This window comes from Entelurus aequoreus, linkage group LG21, assembly GCF_033978785.1.
Source record: "Entelurus aequoreus isolate RoL-2023_Sb linkage group LG21, RoL_Eaeq_v1.1, whole genome shotgun sequence".
In the NCBI taxonomy this organism is placed as follows: domain Eukaryota; kingdom Metazoa; phylum Chordata; class Actinopteri; order Syngnathiformes; family Syngnathidae; genus Entelurus; species Entelurus aequoreus.
The window spans coordinates 30,609,453-30,629,831 of record NC_084751.1 but is presented as its reverse complement, the minus strand read 5'-3'; the positions used below and the strand labels follow the sequence as shown (position 1 = coordinate 30,629,831).

The 20,379-nt window shown below is 41.1% G+C and overlaps 1 protein-coding gene across 1 annotated transcript; it reads right to left on the bottom strand.

Annotated features, from left to right (window-relative positions):
• Positions 1–463: 463 nt before the first annotated feature.
• Positions 464–20,010, bottom strand: spra (sepiapterin reductase a). The gene is made up of 3 exons (XM_062031385.1): positions 19,552–20,010; positions 6,952–7,242; positions 464–1,504 (listed from the first exon to the last, which is right to left on the bottom strand). The coding sequence occupies exons 1-3, from the start codon at positions 19,841–19,843 to the stop codon at positions 1,314–1,316; spliced, it is 774 nt and encodes a 257-aa protein (XP_061887369.1). The 5' UTR covers positions 19,844–20,010; the 3' UTR covers positions 464–1,313.
• Between the last annotated feature and the right edge of the window lie 369 nt (positions 20,011–20,379).

Genomic DNA, 20,379 nt, shown 5'->3' with positions numbered 1-20,379 from the left:
GTGCTGAGGACGAGCACCATCGGATGGGGGCGGGGCATGTGCTGACGGCGAGACACAGCTGACAGGTGATTAGATTTCACAGGTGGTACGTGTTAATCTAATCATCTGTTGTCTTTAACAGTAAGCGGCCGAGAGCAGGGGAGGAGAGAAGGACTGGAAGAGACTGAAACGCCTGGCTTTGGTGACGTGTGTACAGTGGAACTGCTAGGAAGCAACTTCTACAAACTCCTACAGACATTACATTTGGCATGGTTTAGTAAGTAAGTTTTAGTTATACAAACGTTGCTTGGAGTAATAAAAGGCGAATCCAAACGAGTAGAACCGCTATGCACGGCTAATATGGAACGGCACTTTTACTTCCGATTGAAAGCACTAAATGAAAGGACACTGCAGCACCTGCAATGAGCAAACTCGTCCAAAAGATGGCGTCATAGCACAAATAATAACACACCCATTTAGTGTGTTTTTAACTATTTGCATTATGGCCTTCAGCGAAGAAAAATCCATAAATCAGCAGCACCGTTTTATAAACCTCAGGATTTAAAGCGTAGAAAAAAAGTAGCAGTTTATAAACTTGAATTTACGGTACCCAAAGTTTGACAGCGTAGGAAAAAAGGAGTGGTTTTTAATCCCGAATTTACGGTACTCAAAGTTTGACATATTTAATTAATATCACTAATAATTAATAACTGCATGTAAGATCAATTTGGTCCTACTGTATTTGGAAACAACTTCAACAATCACTACAAGGACACTTACTGCACATGTACCGTATTTTTTGGAGCATAAGTCGCTCCGGAGTATAAGTCGCACCTGCCGAAAATGCATAATAAAGAAGGAAAAAAACATATATAAGTCGCACTGGAGTATAAGTCACATTTTTTTGGGAAATGTATTTGATAAAACCTAACACCAAGAATAGACATTTGAAAGGCAATTCAAAATAAATAAAGAATAGTGAACAACAGGCTGAATAAGTGTACGTTATATGAGGCATAAATAACCAACTGAGAAAGTGCCTGGTATGTTAACGTAACATATTATGGTAAGAGTCATTCAAATAACTATAACATATAGAACATGCTATACGTTTACCAAACAATCTGTCACTCCTAATCGCTAAATCCCATGAAATCTTATACGTCTAGTCTCTTACGTGAATGAGCTAAATAATATTATTTTATATTTTACGGTAATGTGTTAATCATTTCACACATAAGCCGGCCAAATTATGAAAAAAACTGCGACTTATAGTCCGAAAAATACGGTAGTTGGGTGTCAACTCAGTGCCATACTAATTATACTTCCAGCACCTAGACGTCATAAACATCAATATGATCGCCTGATTTGTATTTGTCTTCCAGTAGCAGCTTGATGAGCTTAGCGCAGGAGGCCTCACACGTGAGCAGCTGGCCCTGAGCACTCATGTCTGCAAACGTCTGCCTCATCGTGACTTCTGCCGTTTGGGTCCTGGCCACCAACTGCATGTCTGTGTCCAAAGGACCTGTTTGAATGCAGACAGAAAATGGTTTGCTAGTTTGTTAATTAGGAGTACAGTACACGGAGTATAGGAAGTGCAAGCTTTAAACAGCACAAATTAAATGATCAAAAATAAAAACAATTATAAATTGAAAAAAATTAAGCACAGGAATGCAACACAAATTGGAAAACAAATATATTGATGTTTTACCAGAGACTTAAAAGAAGACACTAGATGCCAGTAAAAACACAATCAGAGCTCATTGTCAAATTGCTGTACTGTTATAATTATTACAACTAATAATAGTAATAATCAATTCTATTTACAGAAAGAAACACCACCAAAAGCTTCCATATTGTCCGTTGTCTGCTCTATCATCCACAAGTTTAAGACATTCTCTGTATACACTGCAAAAACTGAAATCTAAGTAAGATTAAATATCTCAAATAAGGGTGATATTTGCTTATTTTCTGTCTGATAAGATAATTCTTTTCACTAAGCAGATTTTATGTTAGGGTGTTTTACTTGTTTTAAGGGTTTTGGTCCTAAATGATCTGAGTAAGATATTACAGCTTGTAGCTGAGATTTTATGACCTATATTGAGTAAAACATGCTTGAAACTAGAGTATAAACTGATGCAAAGCTATGTCATCAACACTCACAAGTATAAAACTACTTTTTTAAAGTAATCATTTCTTATTTCAAGCACAAACAAAAAAATCATGATGCCGAGCGCATATCATTATGTCAAGATAATGGCACTAGCATTTACTTAATTTAAGAACATTTTTGAACATATTGAGCAAAAAGGTCTCTTTTTTTTTCTACCAAGAAAAGTGCATTTGTTATTAGTGAGAATATACATATTTTAAGGTATTTTTGGGTTCATTGAGGTTAGCTAATTTTACTTGTTTTGGAAAGTATTGACAAGCCGGATTTTCTTGTTCTATTGGCAGATAATTTTGCTTAGTTCAAATAAAATACTCCTCATTTTTGTATTTTTTTTTCTTGTTTTTGAACACTGACTTTTTGCAGTGTATGTTTTACGCTTGAAAACGTTTCGCCAATCTAACATCTTTAATCTTAAAATTTATGTTCCAACACATTAACCCCCACATGAACTGTTGAGCGATCTATAGTGCACATATTTATTGGTAAATGAGAGACAATGAGATATTATCATCACACTTCAACATCATAGGTCTGAGCTGCGTGGGAGGATGACAATTGTGCTACTTGGGCAATAAAGAGTTGATATATTGTTACATATATTGTTGTTGTTCCTGCTTCTTCTACACAAGAAACAAACATAAGTTTTGATTAGACAGTTGACTAGCGCCTTTCAGCGCTGCTAAGAGACAAATTCAACTGGCTAAAATGAGAACGTGCGGTGAAGTTGTGGGCATTGGACAAAGTTGCAAGCCTGAATAAAATAGACGTTGATTTAAAGGGAAATTTCACTCTTTTTTTTTTTTTGTCTGTGCTTCACAATAATTATGACAGACAAAAACACATTTTTTTTTATAGGATTCTAAAGATTAAAAAAGGCTTGAAAGATGCATCTCCCCTATGTTGCCTTCAAAGCCCTCTGAAACAACTTCAAAACCCTCCAACGTTTTAATTTCCCAACTCAATTTTCCATATGAGTTGGGAAATTGTGTTAGATGTAAATATAAACGGAATACAATGATTTGCAAATCCTTTTCAACCCATATTCAATTGAATGCACTACAAAGACAAGATATTTGATGTTCAAACTCGTAAACTTTTTTTTTTTTTGCAAATAATAAATAACTTAGAATTTCATTGCTGCGACACGTGACAAAGTAGTTGGGAAAGGGCATGTTCACAACTGTGTTACATCACCTTTTCTTTTAACAACACTCAATAAACGATTGGGAACTGAGGAAACTATTTGTTGAAGCTTTGAAAGTGGAATTCTTTCCCATTCTTGTTTTATGTAGAGCTTCAGTCGTTCAACAGTCCGGGGTCTCCGCTGTCGTATTTTACGCTTCATAATGCGCCACACATTTTCAATGGGAGACAGGTCTGGACTGCAGGCGGGCCAGGAAAGTACCTGCACTCTTTTTTTTACGAAGCCACGCTGTTGTAACACGTGCTGAATGTGGCTTGGCATTGTCTTGCTGAAATAAGCAGGGGCGTCCATGAAAAAGACGGCGCTTAGATGGCAGCATATGTTGTTCCAAAACCTGTATGTACCTTTCAGCATTAATGGTGCCTTCACAGATGTGTAAGTTACCCATGCCTTGGGCACTAATGCACCCCCACACCATCACAGATGCTGGCTTTTGAACTTTGCGTCGATAACAGTCTGGATGGTTTGCTTCCCCTTTGGTCCAGATGACACGATGTCGAATATTTCCAAAAACAATTTGAAATGTGGACTTGTCAGACCACAGAACTCTTTTCCACTTTGCATGAGTCCATCTTAGATGATCTCGGGCCCAGAGAAGCCGGCGGCGTTTCTGGATGTTGTTGATAAATGGCTTTCGCTTTGCATAGTAGAGCTTTAACTTGCACTTACAGATGTAGCGACGAACTGTATTTAGTGACACTGGTTTTCTGAAGTGGTCCTGAGCCCATGTGGTGATATCCTTTAGAGATTGATGTCGGTTTTTGATACAGTGCCGTCTAAGGGATCGAAGGTCACGGTCATTCAATGTTGGTTTCCGGCCGTGCCGCTTACGTGGAGTGATTTCTACAGATTTTCTGAACCTTTTCATGATATTATGGACCGTAGATGTTGAAATCCCTAAATTTCTTGCAATTGCACTTTGAGAAACGTTGTTTTTAAACTGTTTGACTATTTGCTCACGCAGTTGTGGACAAAGGGGTGTACCTCGCCCCATCCTTTCTTTTGAAAGACTAAGCATTTTTTGGGAAGCTGTTTTTATACCCAATCATGGCACCCACCTGTTCCCAATTAGCCTGCACACCTGTGGGATGTTCCCAATAAGTGTTTGATGAGCATTCCTCAACTTTATCAGTATTTATTGCCACCTTTCCCAACTTCTTTGTCACGTGTTGCTGGCATCAAATTCTAAAGTTAATGATTATTTGAAAAAATAAAAAATGTTTATCAGTTTGAACATCAAATATGTTGTCTTTGTAGCATATTCAACTGAATATGGGTTGAAAATGATTTGCAAATCATTGTATTCCGTTTATATTTACATCTAACACAATTTCCCAACTCGTATAGAAACGGGGTTTGTACAATGTAGTAACAGACACATTCCTAACAATATGTCAGATGTACAATATTTACCGTATTTTGGTCATTACCAAAACATCTTTCCTGGGCGCATTTATTTCAGTGCCCATAGCGCCGCACTTCCTAATTCTGTTAACAAATGTATGTTCCTGCTTCTGGTAAAAAAAACGTGAGTGTGTTGTAATTATAGCAGACTTCGTGATAGACGGCAAAGATGACTATTTTTGGACAAATGAGGATTTACAACCTTATCGTTTTGAACCTGAATATAGGGAGGATTAACAGATGGTTACAGAAGCTGAGCGAGCACAAACAGAGGGTAAAATGTTGGACTAGACAGAAGCCAAGAGTGAGAACCGGCATGCCTTGGCGGTGTAAATGTGGAGCCTAAACGGGAACTGCACTTTTTTTTAAAATTTTCCTATCATTCACAATTGTAATGTAAGACAAGAACACATATCTTTTTAAATGCATTCCAACTAGTAAACTAGAATATGCAATTCCGGTAGGAATTGCGTGTGAATGCCGCGATGCCGAAGCTGAACTGAAATGCTGATTGGCTATAGAATGACTGTTGGAATCGTTTGAATGTTGACAGTGTTTGAATGTTGAAGAGCTGATGCTGACCTGAATATCACAAACTATGATTTTTCAGTTTAATCATACAAATGTAGCCAAAAAAGCTAGCATAGCTTGCTAACATTCTCACAAATATGCTACCAGTATACGTGCTAATGCACGTTAACTATTACCATACTTGCATGACAGCACAGAGGATCACAAACCATGATTTTCAGGTTTAAACATACAAAATTAGCACAAAAAAAAAAAAGATAGGATAAAATGTTAGCATAATAACGTTGTTACAATCCATCCATTTTCTACCGCTTGTCCCTTTCAGGACAAGCGGTAGAAAATGGATGTATGGTACACCCTGGACAAGTCGCCACCTCATCGCAGCGTTGTTACAATGTTTATGTTTAAACCTGAAAATCATGGTTGCACGTTAAATAGTGCATTTTGCTTGCTTGGATGCTAACTTTTTGAGGTAGTTTTGCAATTGTTTACCCCATTTTCATATAACTTGATGTGTGACACTTGTTAACTGTTAGCATGCTAACAAGCTAACATTAACATACCAACTTTTCCAGCTAAATGTACACTTTTTTCCCTCTATAATTCCCCAGCCATTCACCTTAGAGTCACATAACTTGGTAGGTGACACATGCTAAATGTTAGCATGCTAACTTTTTAAATTAGTTTTGAAACCGTTTACCACAGTTATGTAACTTAATGTGACCCTTATTAACTGATAGTATGCTAATGTTAGCATGCTAGCAAGCTAACATTTAGCACACATGCTAAGTGTTAGCATTTTAATGTTAGCATGCTAACGTTTTAGGCTAGCTATTTAACTAGCCTAAAACCTAAAACTCACAGATTCGGACACTCGGCACCATTTTAAAAGTACGCCGGCTACCACCGACCCCCGGCCAGAGATCCAGGGCACAGATAGAATGCCCATCAAAATTTCTGCAGGAATTTTATAGTTACAAATTAGAATGCAAAAACAAAAAAAAATCTAACATATGTGTTCTTGTCTCTCATAAGGATTGTGAACAATAGGCAACATTTAAAAAATGTGCACTTCCCCTTTATGCACATGCATAAAGGGGAAGTGCAGTTTAATCATACAAATGTAGCCAAAAAAGCTAGCATAGCTTGCTAACATTCTCACAAATATGCTACCAGTATACGTGCTAATGCACGTTAACTATTACCATACTTGCATGACAGCACAGAGTATCACAAACCATGATTTTCAGGTTTAAACATACAAAATTAGCACAAAAAAAAAAGATAGGATAAAATGTTAGCATAATAACGTTATTACAATCCATCCTTTTTCTATCGCTTGTCCTGAAACCACAATCCTCATATGCTATACATGTTCACCTTGTAACTACAAGGTGAACATGCCAGAGGCTGTTCACCTTGGAGACCTGCTGCGGATATGGGTACGTCCTGGCGCGAGCTTTACACCTTTATACAAAGTGGACGGATGGATGTTGATGCATCCATCCATCCATCCGTCCATATGGATGGATGGATGGATGGATGGATATGTGTTCTTGTCTCTCATAAGGATTGTGAACAATAGGCAACATTTAAAAAATGTGCACTTCCCCTTTAGTGGAAATTAATCTATTTTCTTCCATTGTAAAAAATATCCCACCTGGAGCATAGTTTAGCACACGCAGATCTGGGTTTTCTTCTGCCAGAACCTTGAACATCATGTCTCGGGCTGCCTTGCCGGTACAGTACAGCACCCAGGATGGGAATGGCTTCAGGGCGCATAGTGAGGAGATGTTCACCACGCAGCGTCGCAGACCTGGTTGCTTTGGAAAAGCCTGCAGCACGTTGGCAGTGAGGCACAGGGCAGAGCTCACGTTGAAAGACAAGTATGCGTTCACCTCAGCCATGCTGGTGAAGCTTGAGGAATAACGTGACACATCACCCAGACAACCTTGAAGGAGATAGAGAAGTACAATTTTACACTGAATGTTTTACAAAGCAATGAGATAAATATACAATATCAATACTTGAGCTGAAGCTATCGATTATTTTTGTGACGGGATTATCTATCGATTAATTTGTTCAATTAATTGAGTATATATATATATATATACACATGACTGCGTGGGTTCCCTCCGGGTACTCCGGCTTCCTCCCACCTCCAAAGACATGCACCTGGGGATAGGTTGATTGGCAACACTAAATTGGCCCTAGTGTGTGAATGTGAGTGTGAATGTTGTCTGTCTGTCGATGTTGGCCCTGCGATGAGGTGGCGACTTGTCCAGGGTATACCCCGCCTACCGCCCGAATGCAGCTGAGATAGGCTCCAGCACCCCCCGCGACCCCGAAAGGGATAAGCGGTAGAAATTTCCCATATGAGTTGGGAAATTGTGTTAGATGTAAATATAAACGGAATACAATGATTTTCGAATCATTTTCAACCCATATTCAGTTGAATATGCTACAAAGACAACATATTTGATGTTCAAACTGATAAACATTTTTTTTTTGCAAATAATCATTAACTTTAGCATTTGATGCCAGCAACACGTGACAAAGAAGTTGGGAAAGGTGGCAATAAATACTGATAAAGTTGAGGAATGCTCATCAAACACTTATTTGGAACATCCCACAGGTGAACAGGCAAATTGGGAACAGGTGGGTGCCATGATTGGGTATAAAAGTAGATTCCATGAAATGCTCAGTCATTCACAAACAAGGATGGGGCGAGGGTCACCACTTTGTCAACAAATGCGTGAGCAAATTGTTGTACAGTTTAAGAAAAACCTCTCAACCAGCTATTGCAAGGAATTTAGGGATTTCACCATCTACGGTCCGTAATATCATCAAAGGGTTCAGAGAATCTGGAGAAATCACTGCACGTAAGCAGCTAAGCCCGTGACCTTCGATCCCTCAGGCTGTACTGCATCAACAAGCGACATCAGTGTGTAAAGGATATCACCACATGGGCTCAGGAACACTTCAGAAACCCACTGTCAGTAACTACAGTTGGTCGCTACATCTGTAAGTGCAAGTTAAAACTCTCCTATGCAAGGCGAAAACCGTTTATCAACAACACCCAGAAACGACGTCGGCTTCGCTGGGCCTGAGCTCATCTAAGATGGACTGACACAAAGTGGAAAAGTGTTCTGTGGTCTGACGAGTCCACATTTCAAATTGTTTTTGGAAACTGTGGACGTCGTGTCCTCCGGACCAAAGAGGAAAAGAACCATCCGGATTGTTATAGGCGCAAAGTTGAAAAGCCAGCATGTGTGATGGTATGGGGGTGTATTAGTGCCCAAGACATGGGTAACTTACACATCTGTGAAGGCGCCATTAATGCTGAAAGGTACATACAGGTTTTGGAGCAACATATGTTGCCATCCAAGCAACGTTACTATGGACGCCCCTGCTTATTTCAGCAAGACAATGCCAAGCCATGTGTTACATCAACGTGGCTTCATAGTAAAAGAGTGCGGGTACTAGACTGGCATGCCTGTAGTCCAGACCTGTCTCCCATTGTAAAGCCTAAAATACCACAACGGAGACCCCCGGACTGTTGAACAACTTAAGCTGTACATCAAGCAAGAATGGGAAAGAATTCCACCTGAGAAGCTTAAAAATGTGTCTCCTCAGTTCCCAAACATTTACTGAGTGTTGTTAAAAGGAAAGGCCATATAACACAGTGGTGAACATGCCCTTTCCCATCTACTATGGCACGTGTTGCAGCCATGAAATTCTAAGTTAATTATTATTTGCAAAAAAATAATAAGGTTTATGAGTTTGAACATCAAATATCTTGTCTTTGTAGTGCATTCAATTGAATATGGGTTGAAAAGGATTTGCAAATTATTGTATTCCGTTTATATTTACATCCAACACAATTTCCCAACTCATATGGAAACGGGGTTTGTATATATGTGTTCAATCAATTCAATTTATTGTCATGTCACAAAGAACCATGAAAAGACCATCAACACTGCATAATTCGATGTAAAGTTACACATGTTCCTAAATCCCAAAAATCCCCATAAATAACAGAGTGTAAATATTTAACAGATTAACAATTAACAATTTTTGACACCCTTGCAACATTGTAACAGATACATGGAGATGGTGCCAAGAGTGCAGCAATGTAAAGTCCAATTCAGTGATATTGTTGGTGAATGTGGTTATTGTCCCAAATTCACTATCAGAGGTCTGGAAACGTAGGTTCCTCAGGTAGTAGAGGCGTTGTTGGGCCTTCCCTGCTGCGGAGAATATGTGAGTTCCCCAGGACAGGTCCTCCACCACAGTCACCCCCAGGAATTTAAAACTGCTGACCTTCTCCACCACCTCCGAGCCTATGGAGAGAGGTCTGTGTTTCTTGAGTCTCTTCCTGTGAAAATCCACAATAATTTCCTTGGTCTTTTTTGTGTTTACGATCAGGTTACTATTGTCACACCATGATCCATCCATCCATCCATCTTCTTCCGCTTATCCGAGGTCGGGTCGCGGGGGCAGCAGCCTAAGCAGGGAAGCCCAGCCTTCCCTCTCCCCACCTACTTCGTCCAGCTCCTCCCGGGGGATCGCGAGGCCTTCCCAGGCCAGCCGGGAGAGATAGTCTTCCCAACTTGTCCTGGTTCTTCCCCGTGGCCTGATGCCCGAACCACCTCATCTGGCTCCTCTCGATGTGGAGAAGCAGCGGCTTTATTTTGAGCTCCCCCCGGATGACAGAGCTTCTCACCCTATCCCTAAGGGAGAGCCCCCCCCCCCCCACCCGGCGGAGGGAGCTAATTTCGACCGCTTGCACCCGTGATCTTGTCCTTTCGGTCATAACCCAAAGCTCATGGCCATATGTGAGGATGGGAACGTAGATCGACCGGTAAATTGAGAGCTTTGCCTTCCGACTCAGCTCCTTCTTCACCACAACGGATCGATACAGCGTCCGCATTACTGAAGACGCCGCACCAATCCGCCTGTCGATCTCACGATCCATTCTTCCCTCACTCTTGAACAAGACTCCAAGGTACTTGAATTCCTCCACTTGGGGCAAGATCTCCACCCTTTTCCGGGCGAGAACCATTGACCCGAGTCCATGGTTCTCGTCCGGAAAAGGGAGGTGCTGATTCCCATCCCAGTCGCTTCACACTCGGCTGTGAACCGATCCAGTGAGAGCTGACGATCTTGGCCAGATGAAGCCATCAGGACCACATCATCTGCAAAAAGCAGAGACCTAATCCTGCAGCCACCAAACCAGATACCCTCAACGCCCTGGTCACACCATGATGTTGCACCTAATTCCTGTAATCCATCTCAATGTCATTGGTGATGAGTCCGAGGATGTCGTCCGCAAACTTCACAATGAGGTTGGAGGAGGAAGAGGCAGAGCAGTCATGGGGGCTCAGCACACACCCCTTAGGTGCCCCTGTGTTGATAACAAGGGTGAAGGAAGTGTTATTGTCCACTCTAAGACTGTGTGCGATTTGTTAAAAAGTGGCACAGGGTGGTGTTAAGTCCCAGTTGCTGGAGTTTGGGGCGGAGTCTGTATGGCCAAATGGTGTTAGAAGCCGAATAGTAGTCCACAAAGAGGAGCCATGCATATGTGTTTTTATGCTCCAGATGTTCCAGTAGCGTGTGGAGTTCGATGGTGATAGCATCCCGTTAACCGGTTTTCCCTGTAAGCAAACTGATATGGATTGTGTGATAGGGGTATGGCAGTGTTAATGTGTTTGATAACCAGTCTCTCCAGGCATTTAGCAGGAATTGAGTTGAGTGCCACAGGCCTATGATCATTGTGACATTGGACTGTTTTGGAAGGGGGACTATTGTAGCGGCTTTGAAGCAGACCGGAACCCATGATGTGGACAGTGAGGTGTTGTAGATGAAGGTGAAGATGTCCGCCAGCTCCGCAACACAGTCATCGAGCACCCTTACAGGCACCCCATCTAGTCCAGGTGCCTTCCAGGGTCTGTAGAAGGGAGGAGGGGCAGGACAGGGTCAATGTTCTCGCTGTCAAAATGGGCATAAAAAAGGTTTAGGTGCTCCGCTAAGGTGGGACAGTCAGCAGAGAAACATTGTGGCTTCCTCTAATAGTGTGTGATGGCCTTGATGCCCTCCCATACCAGCCTGGGATTTGTGGTGTTATAAAACCTGGCTTTAATACGCCTCTTGTTCTGTTGCCTGGCAGTATGAATGCCTGTTCTCAGAGCCGCCCTGGCATTGCTGTACACCTCCCGGTCTCCAGACTTAAAAGCACTATTTCTAGCCCAAATCAACTGCCGTACTTCATGTGTGATCCATGGTAGCGTGTTAGGAAACACACAGAATTGTCTCCATGATGTGACATTGTCCACACAGAAGCAGATGTAATTTAAAACAGTGGATGTGTAATTATCCAAAGTGTCACAAGTATCTTTGTGCTGTTCTCTAAATACATCCCAGTCTATGTAATGAAAACAGTCCTGAAGCATAAGAATATCATCGTCCGGCCATAATCTCACGGTTCTGACAGTGGAACCGGCGCTCCTGATTTTGGGTGTATACCATGAATGCAGCAGGAGTTAGAGGTGATCCGACAAGACCAGGTGGAGGTAGCCCAGTGCCCTGTACCATAAACTCTCTCAGGAAATAAAATGGACGGCACCTCAGCAGCAAAAGTTCCGCCTTTGGACTACACAGATTATGCTTAACCGTGATGTTAGTGCACCACGAGTTGTGCACCGCTAGTCCTCTTACCAGAGTCCGCGGTCCTGTCGGCTCAGTGGGCGGTACGTCCCGCTAGCTCAATAGCAGCGTCCGGGATGGAGGTGTCTAGCCAGGTGTCCAGGGCCCTCTCTATGGAAATTTGAGGTCGAATCTCATCCTTCGTTTTCCGGATTGACCGAGAATTAGAGAGAAAGATGGTAGGAAGCCGTGGTCAGAACTGGCTAGCCTTAAACCTTGCCGAGACATCCCCTCGCTTCCCTCTCTTTTGCTTCCGCTCACAGCGCCTTCTGCTCCGGTCTGCTGCTGCGGGTATGCCCAGGGGTGGTCTGGTGATCTCCGGCGGTAAAAAGTACTCGATTGGCCAGTTATGTATTCATTCTGTTGTTAAGTTATAAAAGTTCAGTCCGACTATATTGCAGTGCAAATGTGCCAAAACAATGTGAAATTATAAACAAAACCACCAAAAAAGTGTAAAAACTACAGCAGTAGTATAAGCTCTGGGCCGCTGCGACTGTGCGCGCCGCCATCTTTCATATACTGTACATATACACACACATATATACTGTACATATACGCATACATACAAACCCCGTTTCCATATGAGTTGGGAAATTGTGTTAGATGTAAATATAAACGGAATACAATGATTTGCAAATCCTTTTCAACCCATATTCAATTGAATGCACTACAAAGACAAGATATTTGATGTTCAAACTCATAAACTTTATTTTTTTTTTGCAAATAATAATTAAATTAGAATTTCATGGCTGCAACATGTGCCAAAGTAGTTGGGAAATGGCATGTTCACCAATGTGTTACATGGCCTTTTCTTTTAACAACACTCAGTAAACGTTTGGGAACTGAGGAGACACATTTTTTAAGCTTCTCAGGTGGAATTCTTTCCCATTCTTGCTTGATGTACAGCTTAAGTTGTTCAACAGTCCGGGGGTCTCCATTGTGGTATTTTAGGCTTCATAATGCGCCACACATTTTCAATGAGAGACAGGTCTGGACTACAGGCAGGCCAGTCTAGTACCCGCACTCTCCTACTATGAAGCCATGTTGATGTAACACGTGGCTTGGCATTGTCTTGCTGGTAACATTATGTTGCCATGGTAACGTTGCTTGGATGGCAACATATGCTGCTCCAAAACCTGTATGTACCTTTCAGCACTAATGGCGCCTTCACAGATGTGTAAGTTACCCATGTCTTGGGCACTAATACACCCCTATACCATCACAGATGCTGGCTTTTCAACTTTGCACCTATAACAATCCGGATGGTTCTTTTCCTCTTTGGTCCGGAGGACACAACGTCCAGTTTCCAAAAACAATTTGAAATGTGGACTCGTCAGACTACAGAACACTTTTCCACTTTGTATCAGTCCATCTTAGATGAGCTCAGGCCCAGCGAAGCCGACGGCGTTTCTGGGTGTTGTTTATAAACGGTTTTCGCCTTGCATGGGAGAGTTTTAACTTGCACTTACATATGTAGCGACCAACTGTAGTTACTGACAGTGGGTTTCTGAAGTGTTCCTGAGCCCATGTGGTGATATCCTTTACACACTGATGTCACTTGTTGATGCAGTACAGCCTGAGGGATCGAAGGTCACGGGCTTAGCTGCTTACGTGCAGTTATTTCTCCAGATTCTCTGAACCCTTTGATGATATTACGGACCGTAGATGGTGAAATCCCTAAATTCCTTGCAATAGCTGGTTGAGAAAGGTTTTTCTTAAACTGTTCAACAATTTGCTCACGCATTTGTTGACAAAGTGGTGACCCTCGCCCCATCCTTGTTTGTGAATGACTGAGCATTTCATGGAATCTACTTTTATACCAAATCATGGCACCCCCCTGTTCCCAATTTGCCTGTTCACCTGTGGGATGTTCCAAAAAAGTGTTTGATGAGCATTCCTCAACTTTATCAGTATTTATTGCCACCTTTCCCAACTTCTTTGTCACGTGTTGCTGGCATCAAATTCTAAAGTTAAAAAAAGTTTATCAGTTTGAACATCAAATGTTGTCTTTGTAGCATATTCAACTGAATATGGGTTGAAAATGATTTGCAAATCATTGTATTCCGTTTATATTTACATCTAACACAATTTCCCAAATCATATGGAAACGGGGTTTGTATATACAAACCCCAAAACCAGTGAAGTTGGCACGTTGTGTAAATCGTAAATAAAAACAAAATACAATGCATTGCTAATCCTTTTCAACCTACCGTATTTCCTTGAATAGCCGCAGGGGCGCTAATTAATTTAAAACCTCCTGTCACTCAGGCGTTTACCGGAAACCGGCGGGATGGCCGTGCATGCGGTAATTATTTTAAAACCTCTTCTCACTCCGGCGTTTACCAAAAGGAATGCGGTAAATTTAGGCGTGCGCTTTGAGTGTGATGTAAGCATACATCATGAAAAGCACATTTGATTAAAAAAAACAAACATTATTATGGTCTTACCTTTACTTATAAATTAAGTCCATGCGCAGCTCCTTCTGACCAAAAGCATCGATGACTTTATGTTATTATTGGTTTCTTCTGTACACAGGTTCAGGATCGTCAGTCACATCTTCATTCCTGTGCTGCATTGGCATTGTTTCAAAGTCAGTAGGTGTAGATGAAACATCGGACTCAGCTGTTGCTTGGTTTGAAACAGTCTCTGGAACCTCAGCAAACTGCGACGATTGCGACATAGTATCTGTCCTTCTTCACTCCTGGTACCATGTTATTGTTTTTAAATAAGACATCGTTGGATGACTTGTAGAACTGTCTTTTAATCACGATCACATATTACCAACGCTACTTCAACACTCGTGCGTACAAGGTGTGTTCCTCTCTGAAGAGTCCTACCTGACACATAGTACGGTATATATTGGTTCCTAGTCATTTGTAGACTCTTACTACCACCATGTGGTCAAACACTATCATTACAAACTTGTTTGTAGAAGTATTATTTTTCTTCAGTTTAAAAAATGTCTCTCTGTCTCGATGGAGATATTCCTTTAATTATTACCTCCTGCTTCGATTGAAAGTCCAGTTTAGAAAACTGTTTTATTTTAGATATGTAATCCTCCTTGTTAAAAGTCAAGGCGAGGGGGAAAAAAACGATCTCTTGCTGCCACTTCTTCTGCTGCGTACCAGCAGTCGCAAGAAGGATCACTAGCGCCCTCTACCACCAAAAGGCGGGAGTCATTTAATGATTCATAATATTTGACACACGCAGCTACGGTATATTAATAAAACATAGCTGCTTACTGTTCTTTTTAGCATACCGGTATTCAATAGCTTGGACCTTAAATCCTACTGAATAGCTCTTAATCTTTTTGCCTTTGTGCGATTTCAAACTATTGAAATCAGCTTCCTCCATTTTGAAAAGGAGGACAGGTAAAGCGTCACGAGTTTGACCCGGCGGAAGTTCTAAGCATATGCTAATTATTTTGCGAAACGAGTTTGACCCGGCGAAAATTCTAGACATGCGTTAATAAAATTAATATTTTGCGAAACGAATTTGATCCGGCGTTAATAATGAACCGGCGATAAGGCCAAGCATGCGTTAATTATTTTGAGAAACGAGTTTGACCCGGCTGTAATTCTAGACGTGCGAATACTATATTCCCTGCGCCAATTCAAGGAAATACGGTATGTTCAATTGAATAGACTGCAAGATACTTAATCTAACGTTCGAACTGGAAAACTTTAATATTTTTTGCAAATATTAGCTCATTTGGAATTTGATGACTGCAACGTGTTTCAAAAAAGCTGGCACAAGTGGCAAAAAAGACTGAGAAAATTGAGGAATGCTCATAAAACACTTATTTGGAACATCACAGGTAAACAGGCTAATTGGGAACAGGTGGGTGCCATGATTGGGTATAAAAGCAGCTTCTATGAAATGCTCAGTCATTCACAAACAAGGATGGGCTGAGGGTCACCACTTTGTGAACAAATGCGTGAGCAAATTGTCGGACAGTTTAAGAACAACATTTCTCCATGAGCTATTGCAAGCAATTTAGGGATTTCACCATCTACAGTCCGTAATATCATCAAAAATTCAGAGAATCTGGAGAAATCACTGCACGTAAGCAGCATGCCTGTGACCTTCGATCCCTCAGGCGGTACTGCATCAAAAAGCGACATCAGTGTGTAAAGCAGTGGTTCTTAACCTGGGTTCGATCGAACCGTAGGGGTTCGGTGAGTCGGGCTCAGGGGTTCGGCGTAGGTCAAGACACACCCGACTCATTGTGTAAATAAAAACTTCTCCCTATCGGCGTATTACGGATATGGCAACAGCAGAAGTCACACTGATTTGCAGGTGTGTAATTTGTTGTGAGTTTATGCACTGTGTTGGTTTTGTTCTTTGAACAAGTTGGTGTTCATCCACGGTTCATTTTGTGCACCAGTAATGAAACATGGTAACACTTTAGTATGGGGAACATATCACCATTAATTAGTTGCTTATTAACATGCAGATTAGTAACATATTTGCTCTTAACTAGTCATTATTAAGTACTTAGTAATGCCTTTTTCGGCATGGCCTTATTATAACCCTAACCCTCTAACCCTGGCCCTAACCCTCTAACCCTAACCAAAGAACTGTAAATTAAGTCTTTGTTACTTAGAATATGCTCCCCTAGTGTCCAAAAAACTCTAAATTAAGTCTTTGTTACTTAGAATATGTTCCCCATACTAAAGTGTTACCAAAAACATATAACTTTGTCTTGAATTTCAAAAAAATTTACTTTTATTTTTCACTAAAGAAGAGTTCAGTGAATGCGCATATGAAACTGGTGGGGTTCGGTACCTCCAACAAGGTTAAGAACCACTGGTGTAAAGGATATCACCACATGGGCTCAGGAACACTTCAAAAACCACTGTCAGTAACTACAGTTTGTCGCTACATTTGTAAGTGCAAGTTAAAACTCTACTATGCAAAGCGAAAGCCATTTATCAACAACACCCAGAAACGCTGCCGGCTTCGCTGGGCCCGAACTCATCTAAGACGGACTGATGCAAAGAGGAAAAGTGTTCTGTGGTCTGACGATTCCACATCCAAATTGTTTTTGGAAACTGTGGACGTCGTGTCCTCTGGACCAAAGAGGAAAAGAACCATCCGGATTTGTATAGGCGTAAAGTTCAGGTACAATATACACTTCCGTGCGTCGGTTGGGGGGGGCGGGGTTTGGTGGTAGCAGGGGTGTATATTGTAGCCAGGAAGAGTTAGGGCTGCATGGGATTCTGGGTATTTGTTCTGCTGTGTTTATGTTGTGTTACGGTGCTGATGTTCTCCCGAAATTTGTTTGTCATTCTTGTTTGGTGTGGATTCACAGTCTGGCGTATATTTCTAACAGTGTTTATACGGCCACCCTCAGTGTAACCTGTATCGCTGTGGATCAAGTATGCGTTGCATTCACTTGTGTGTGCGTGCAGAAGCCGCACATATTATCTGACTGGGCCAACACTCGTTGGACTGGTTGGACTGCGTGAAAGAGCGGACATGACGATTTTCGGGAGGGGAACTGTAAATTGGGAGTCTCCCAGGAGGGTTGGCAAGTATGAGAATTAGCGGTAAATGCGGTTACCGTGGCAATGCGGTGTTACCGCGGCACCACCGCTGCTGTATATAATCGGCGGGCCGGCGGGCCAGCTCTAGTGTTCATTTGATATCGTCTCAAGGGCCAAGTGAAATTACACGGCGGGCCAATTGTGGCCCGCGGGCCAGAGTTTGACACTCATGACTAGAGCAGGGGTGTCCAAACTTTTTCCACTGAGGGCCGCACACGGAAAAATTAAAGCATGCGGGGGCCATTTTGATATTTTTCATTTTTAAACCATAACAAAATATATGGATTTATTTTTTTTTTACCTTTAGGGCTCCTGGGGACCATAAAGGGTCTAAGTCATTAAAATGTAAAAAAAACCAAGTCAAATTATTATATATATATATTTTTTTTTTTTAACGCTTACAGTAAATCTCTACAGTATATCAACTTCAGGTTGAAATAAAGTTAAAAAAAACAAAAAGGTTTTATGCCTTTTCTGTCAAAGACAACTTTGTTTTTTATAATAAAACTGAAATATGCAGTATTTCCCCCACTGCCCAAAACATTCAAAAAGCAATGTTTGATGTGAAGTAATTAGAGCCTTAAAAAGATCAATAATGCAGGACACCATTCATTATTATTTTTGAGTAATCACAGTGAAAAGACAAATAAAATCCCATTAAATATATTTGGGACCCAAAAGGTTTGTATCATAAAGTGATACATTTTTATTAGTTTTTTTTTTACTTTCTACACTTAAGTTACGAGATCAACTTCAGATATTTTACGTTTGAACTATTATTTTGTTTGTTTTATGCTCTTTTGTCAAAGAAAACATTGATGTTTTTGTATGGCAACCACACAATATTTTCCACATAAAACATTTTAAAGTTAAATATTTGAAATAATTGCAGCCTTGAATAGGTCAATAATTCATTATAACATTAAATTCTTTTTTTTTTTTTTTTTAAGAAAAGGCAAAAAATGAAAAAAAATGAAAAAAAACAGCCTGCATGGCAGCTTTGTGTCAACATTGCAACTTTTTCTAGTCAGATTTCAACTCATTCCACTTTTTTTAATGTTTTTTTTAATTTTTGCAATAGCATTTCCAGAACGTGTGGCGGGCCGGTAAACTATTAGCTGCGGGCCGCAAATGACCCCTGGGCCGCACTTTGGACACCCCTGCACTAGAGGGTGGCAGTATCACTCCACTTCAATCCGTGAGGGGACTAACTTTAGGCAAAACATGCTGTGGGCGTTGGCCAATTTTCTTGTTAAGCTCGTGATGTCTCGCGAACCGCACTAAAGACTCCGACAGCCCACACTTGACCCGCGGGCCGTAGTTTGACAACCGTGGTTTACAGCATATAAAACTAAAATATTTCGCAATAAAAAATGTTTTGTGTTTTGTTTTTGGATTTGCGTTATTTTTAGGGAAAAAATGTTTTGGCAGTTTTTGTTTGACCTTTTGGAAAGGTTTATGGGGAAACAATAAGGGGTTTTCATTTTAAGCACAAATCCCTGTTAAATCAGCGGTTAGCCATTTTAAGTACAAATCCCTGTTAAATCAGCGGTTGGCGTCATAACGACTAATATCCACTCTGAAAGGGAAATGAATGTGCAGGCAAATGCTTTAACAACAGTTTCACTGTTCTACAAATGAGAAGCTCGCTATATTAGTTTAATTTCAAATCGTAAGAGATGAGAGAAAAGTAAGTCTGAAGTGAAGCTGACAGTCTGGTGAGATATATAGTGATATACTATATAGTATATCACTATAGTCTGACGCTGCTTATGCTGTCAGAAAGCAGTAAAAAAAGAAAATGTCTTTATTTTAATTTAAAAAGTTCGTATTTGTTACTATATCAGCTGAAAATATTCTGCAGGTATTTCATCATAATAATGTTATGAATAAGTGTGCGATGGATGGGCCAGTTTCTGACTTGATCCACAAAATGTCTGTAAAAAGTAACATTTTCGTACATGACTTCAGAAAAAACACTTCTGACTATGAAACAATAACCTTACCAGCGTTATTAAATAGAATAACATGTTGGATGTCCTCTTGAAAAGCTTCCTTCGCGGTCCGGGTGACATTCTCCACTGCTTCCATAGACGACAGGTCTGCCACCACAACCCGAACTACCAGGTCGGATTCAGCCATTTCTTTCTGTAGAGCCCGCAGGTCGTCACCGGACCGAGCCACCAGGACAAACACCGACCCGGGCTTCACCACCCGGGACACTTCCTTCGCTATTGCCCGGCCAAAGCCTCTGGAGGCCCCGGTGATGATGCACAGAGCTCGGCCAAGTTCCTCCATTTTCTCTCGCCGGATTTTACGCTGGTGAAGTGAGTGGAACTGAACTAAACCACTTGTGGACCTGGACTCGGTGCTTCTTCTTCATGGGTTTAATAAGCGTGACTCAACATTTTTGTCGCCATCTCTCGGTCTTCCCCTCCTCCTTCACACTTGCAGCGGGCGATACTGCAACGATGGTATCAGTCCGATACCAAGTAAAGACGATACAGGGCTTGACACTGCCAATACTGATACTTTTTACTTGAAAATGTTTCAATTTAAGAATATATTTCGTGATTATGTCCTTAATTGGATGATCATGAATATAATCAACACTGGACAAATCAGGGGAAAATTTAGATTTTCAGCACAATCCCATTCAAGAGCAGACAAACATTACAGGGAGACAGAACAGGATCGCTGACGGGTCTGCCAACTTTCGGCGCCCCTTATAAAAAAGGTGAGAAAAAGGTAAACATTATATACACACTGTAAGTGTTGTTGAAACTTACACTTAATATTTTTGTTTTAAGGGTTAATATTTTTTGTTGAAAATT

What these genes read in the sequence shown, in the direction of transcription:
- spra (XM_062031385.1), bottom strand. Translation starts at nt 19,843, where the DNA reads ATGGAGGAACTTGGCCGAGCTCTGTGCATCATCACCGGGGCCTCCAGA. An exon ending in TATTCTATTTAATAACGCTG is followed by an intron (nt 7,243 to 19,551) that starts GTAAGGTTATTG and finishes ATCTCCTTCAAG; the next exon opens with GTTGTCTGGGTGATGTGTCA. An exon ending in TGTGCTAAACTATGCTCCAG is followed by an intron (nt 1,505 to 6,951) that starts GTGGGATATTTT and finishes GCATTCAAACAG; the next exon opens with GTCCTTTGGACACAGACATG.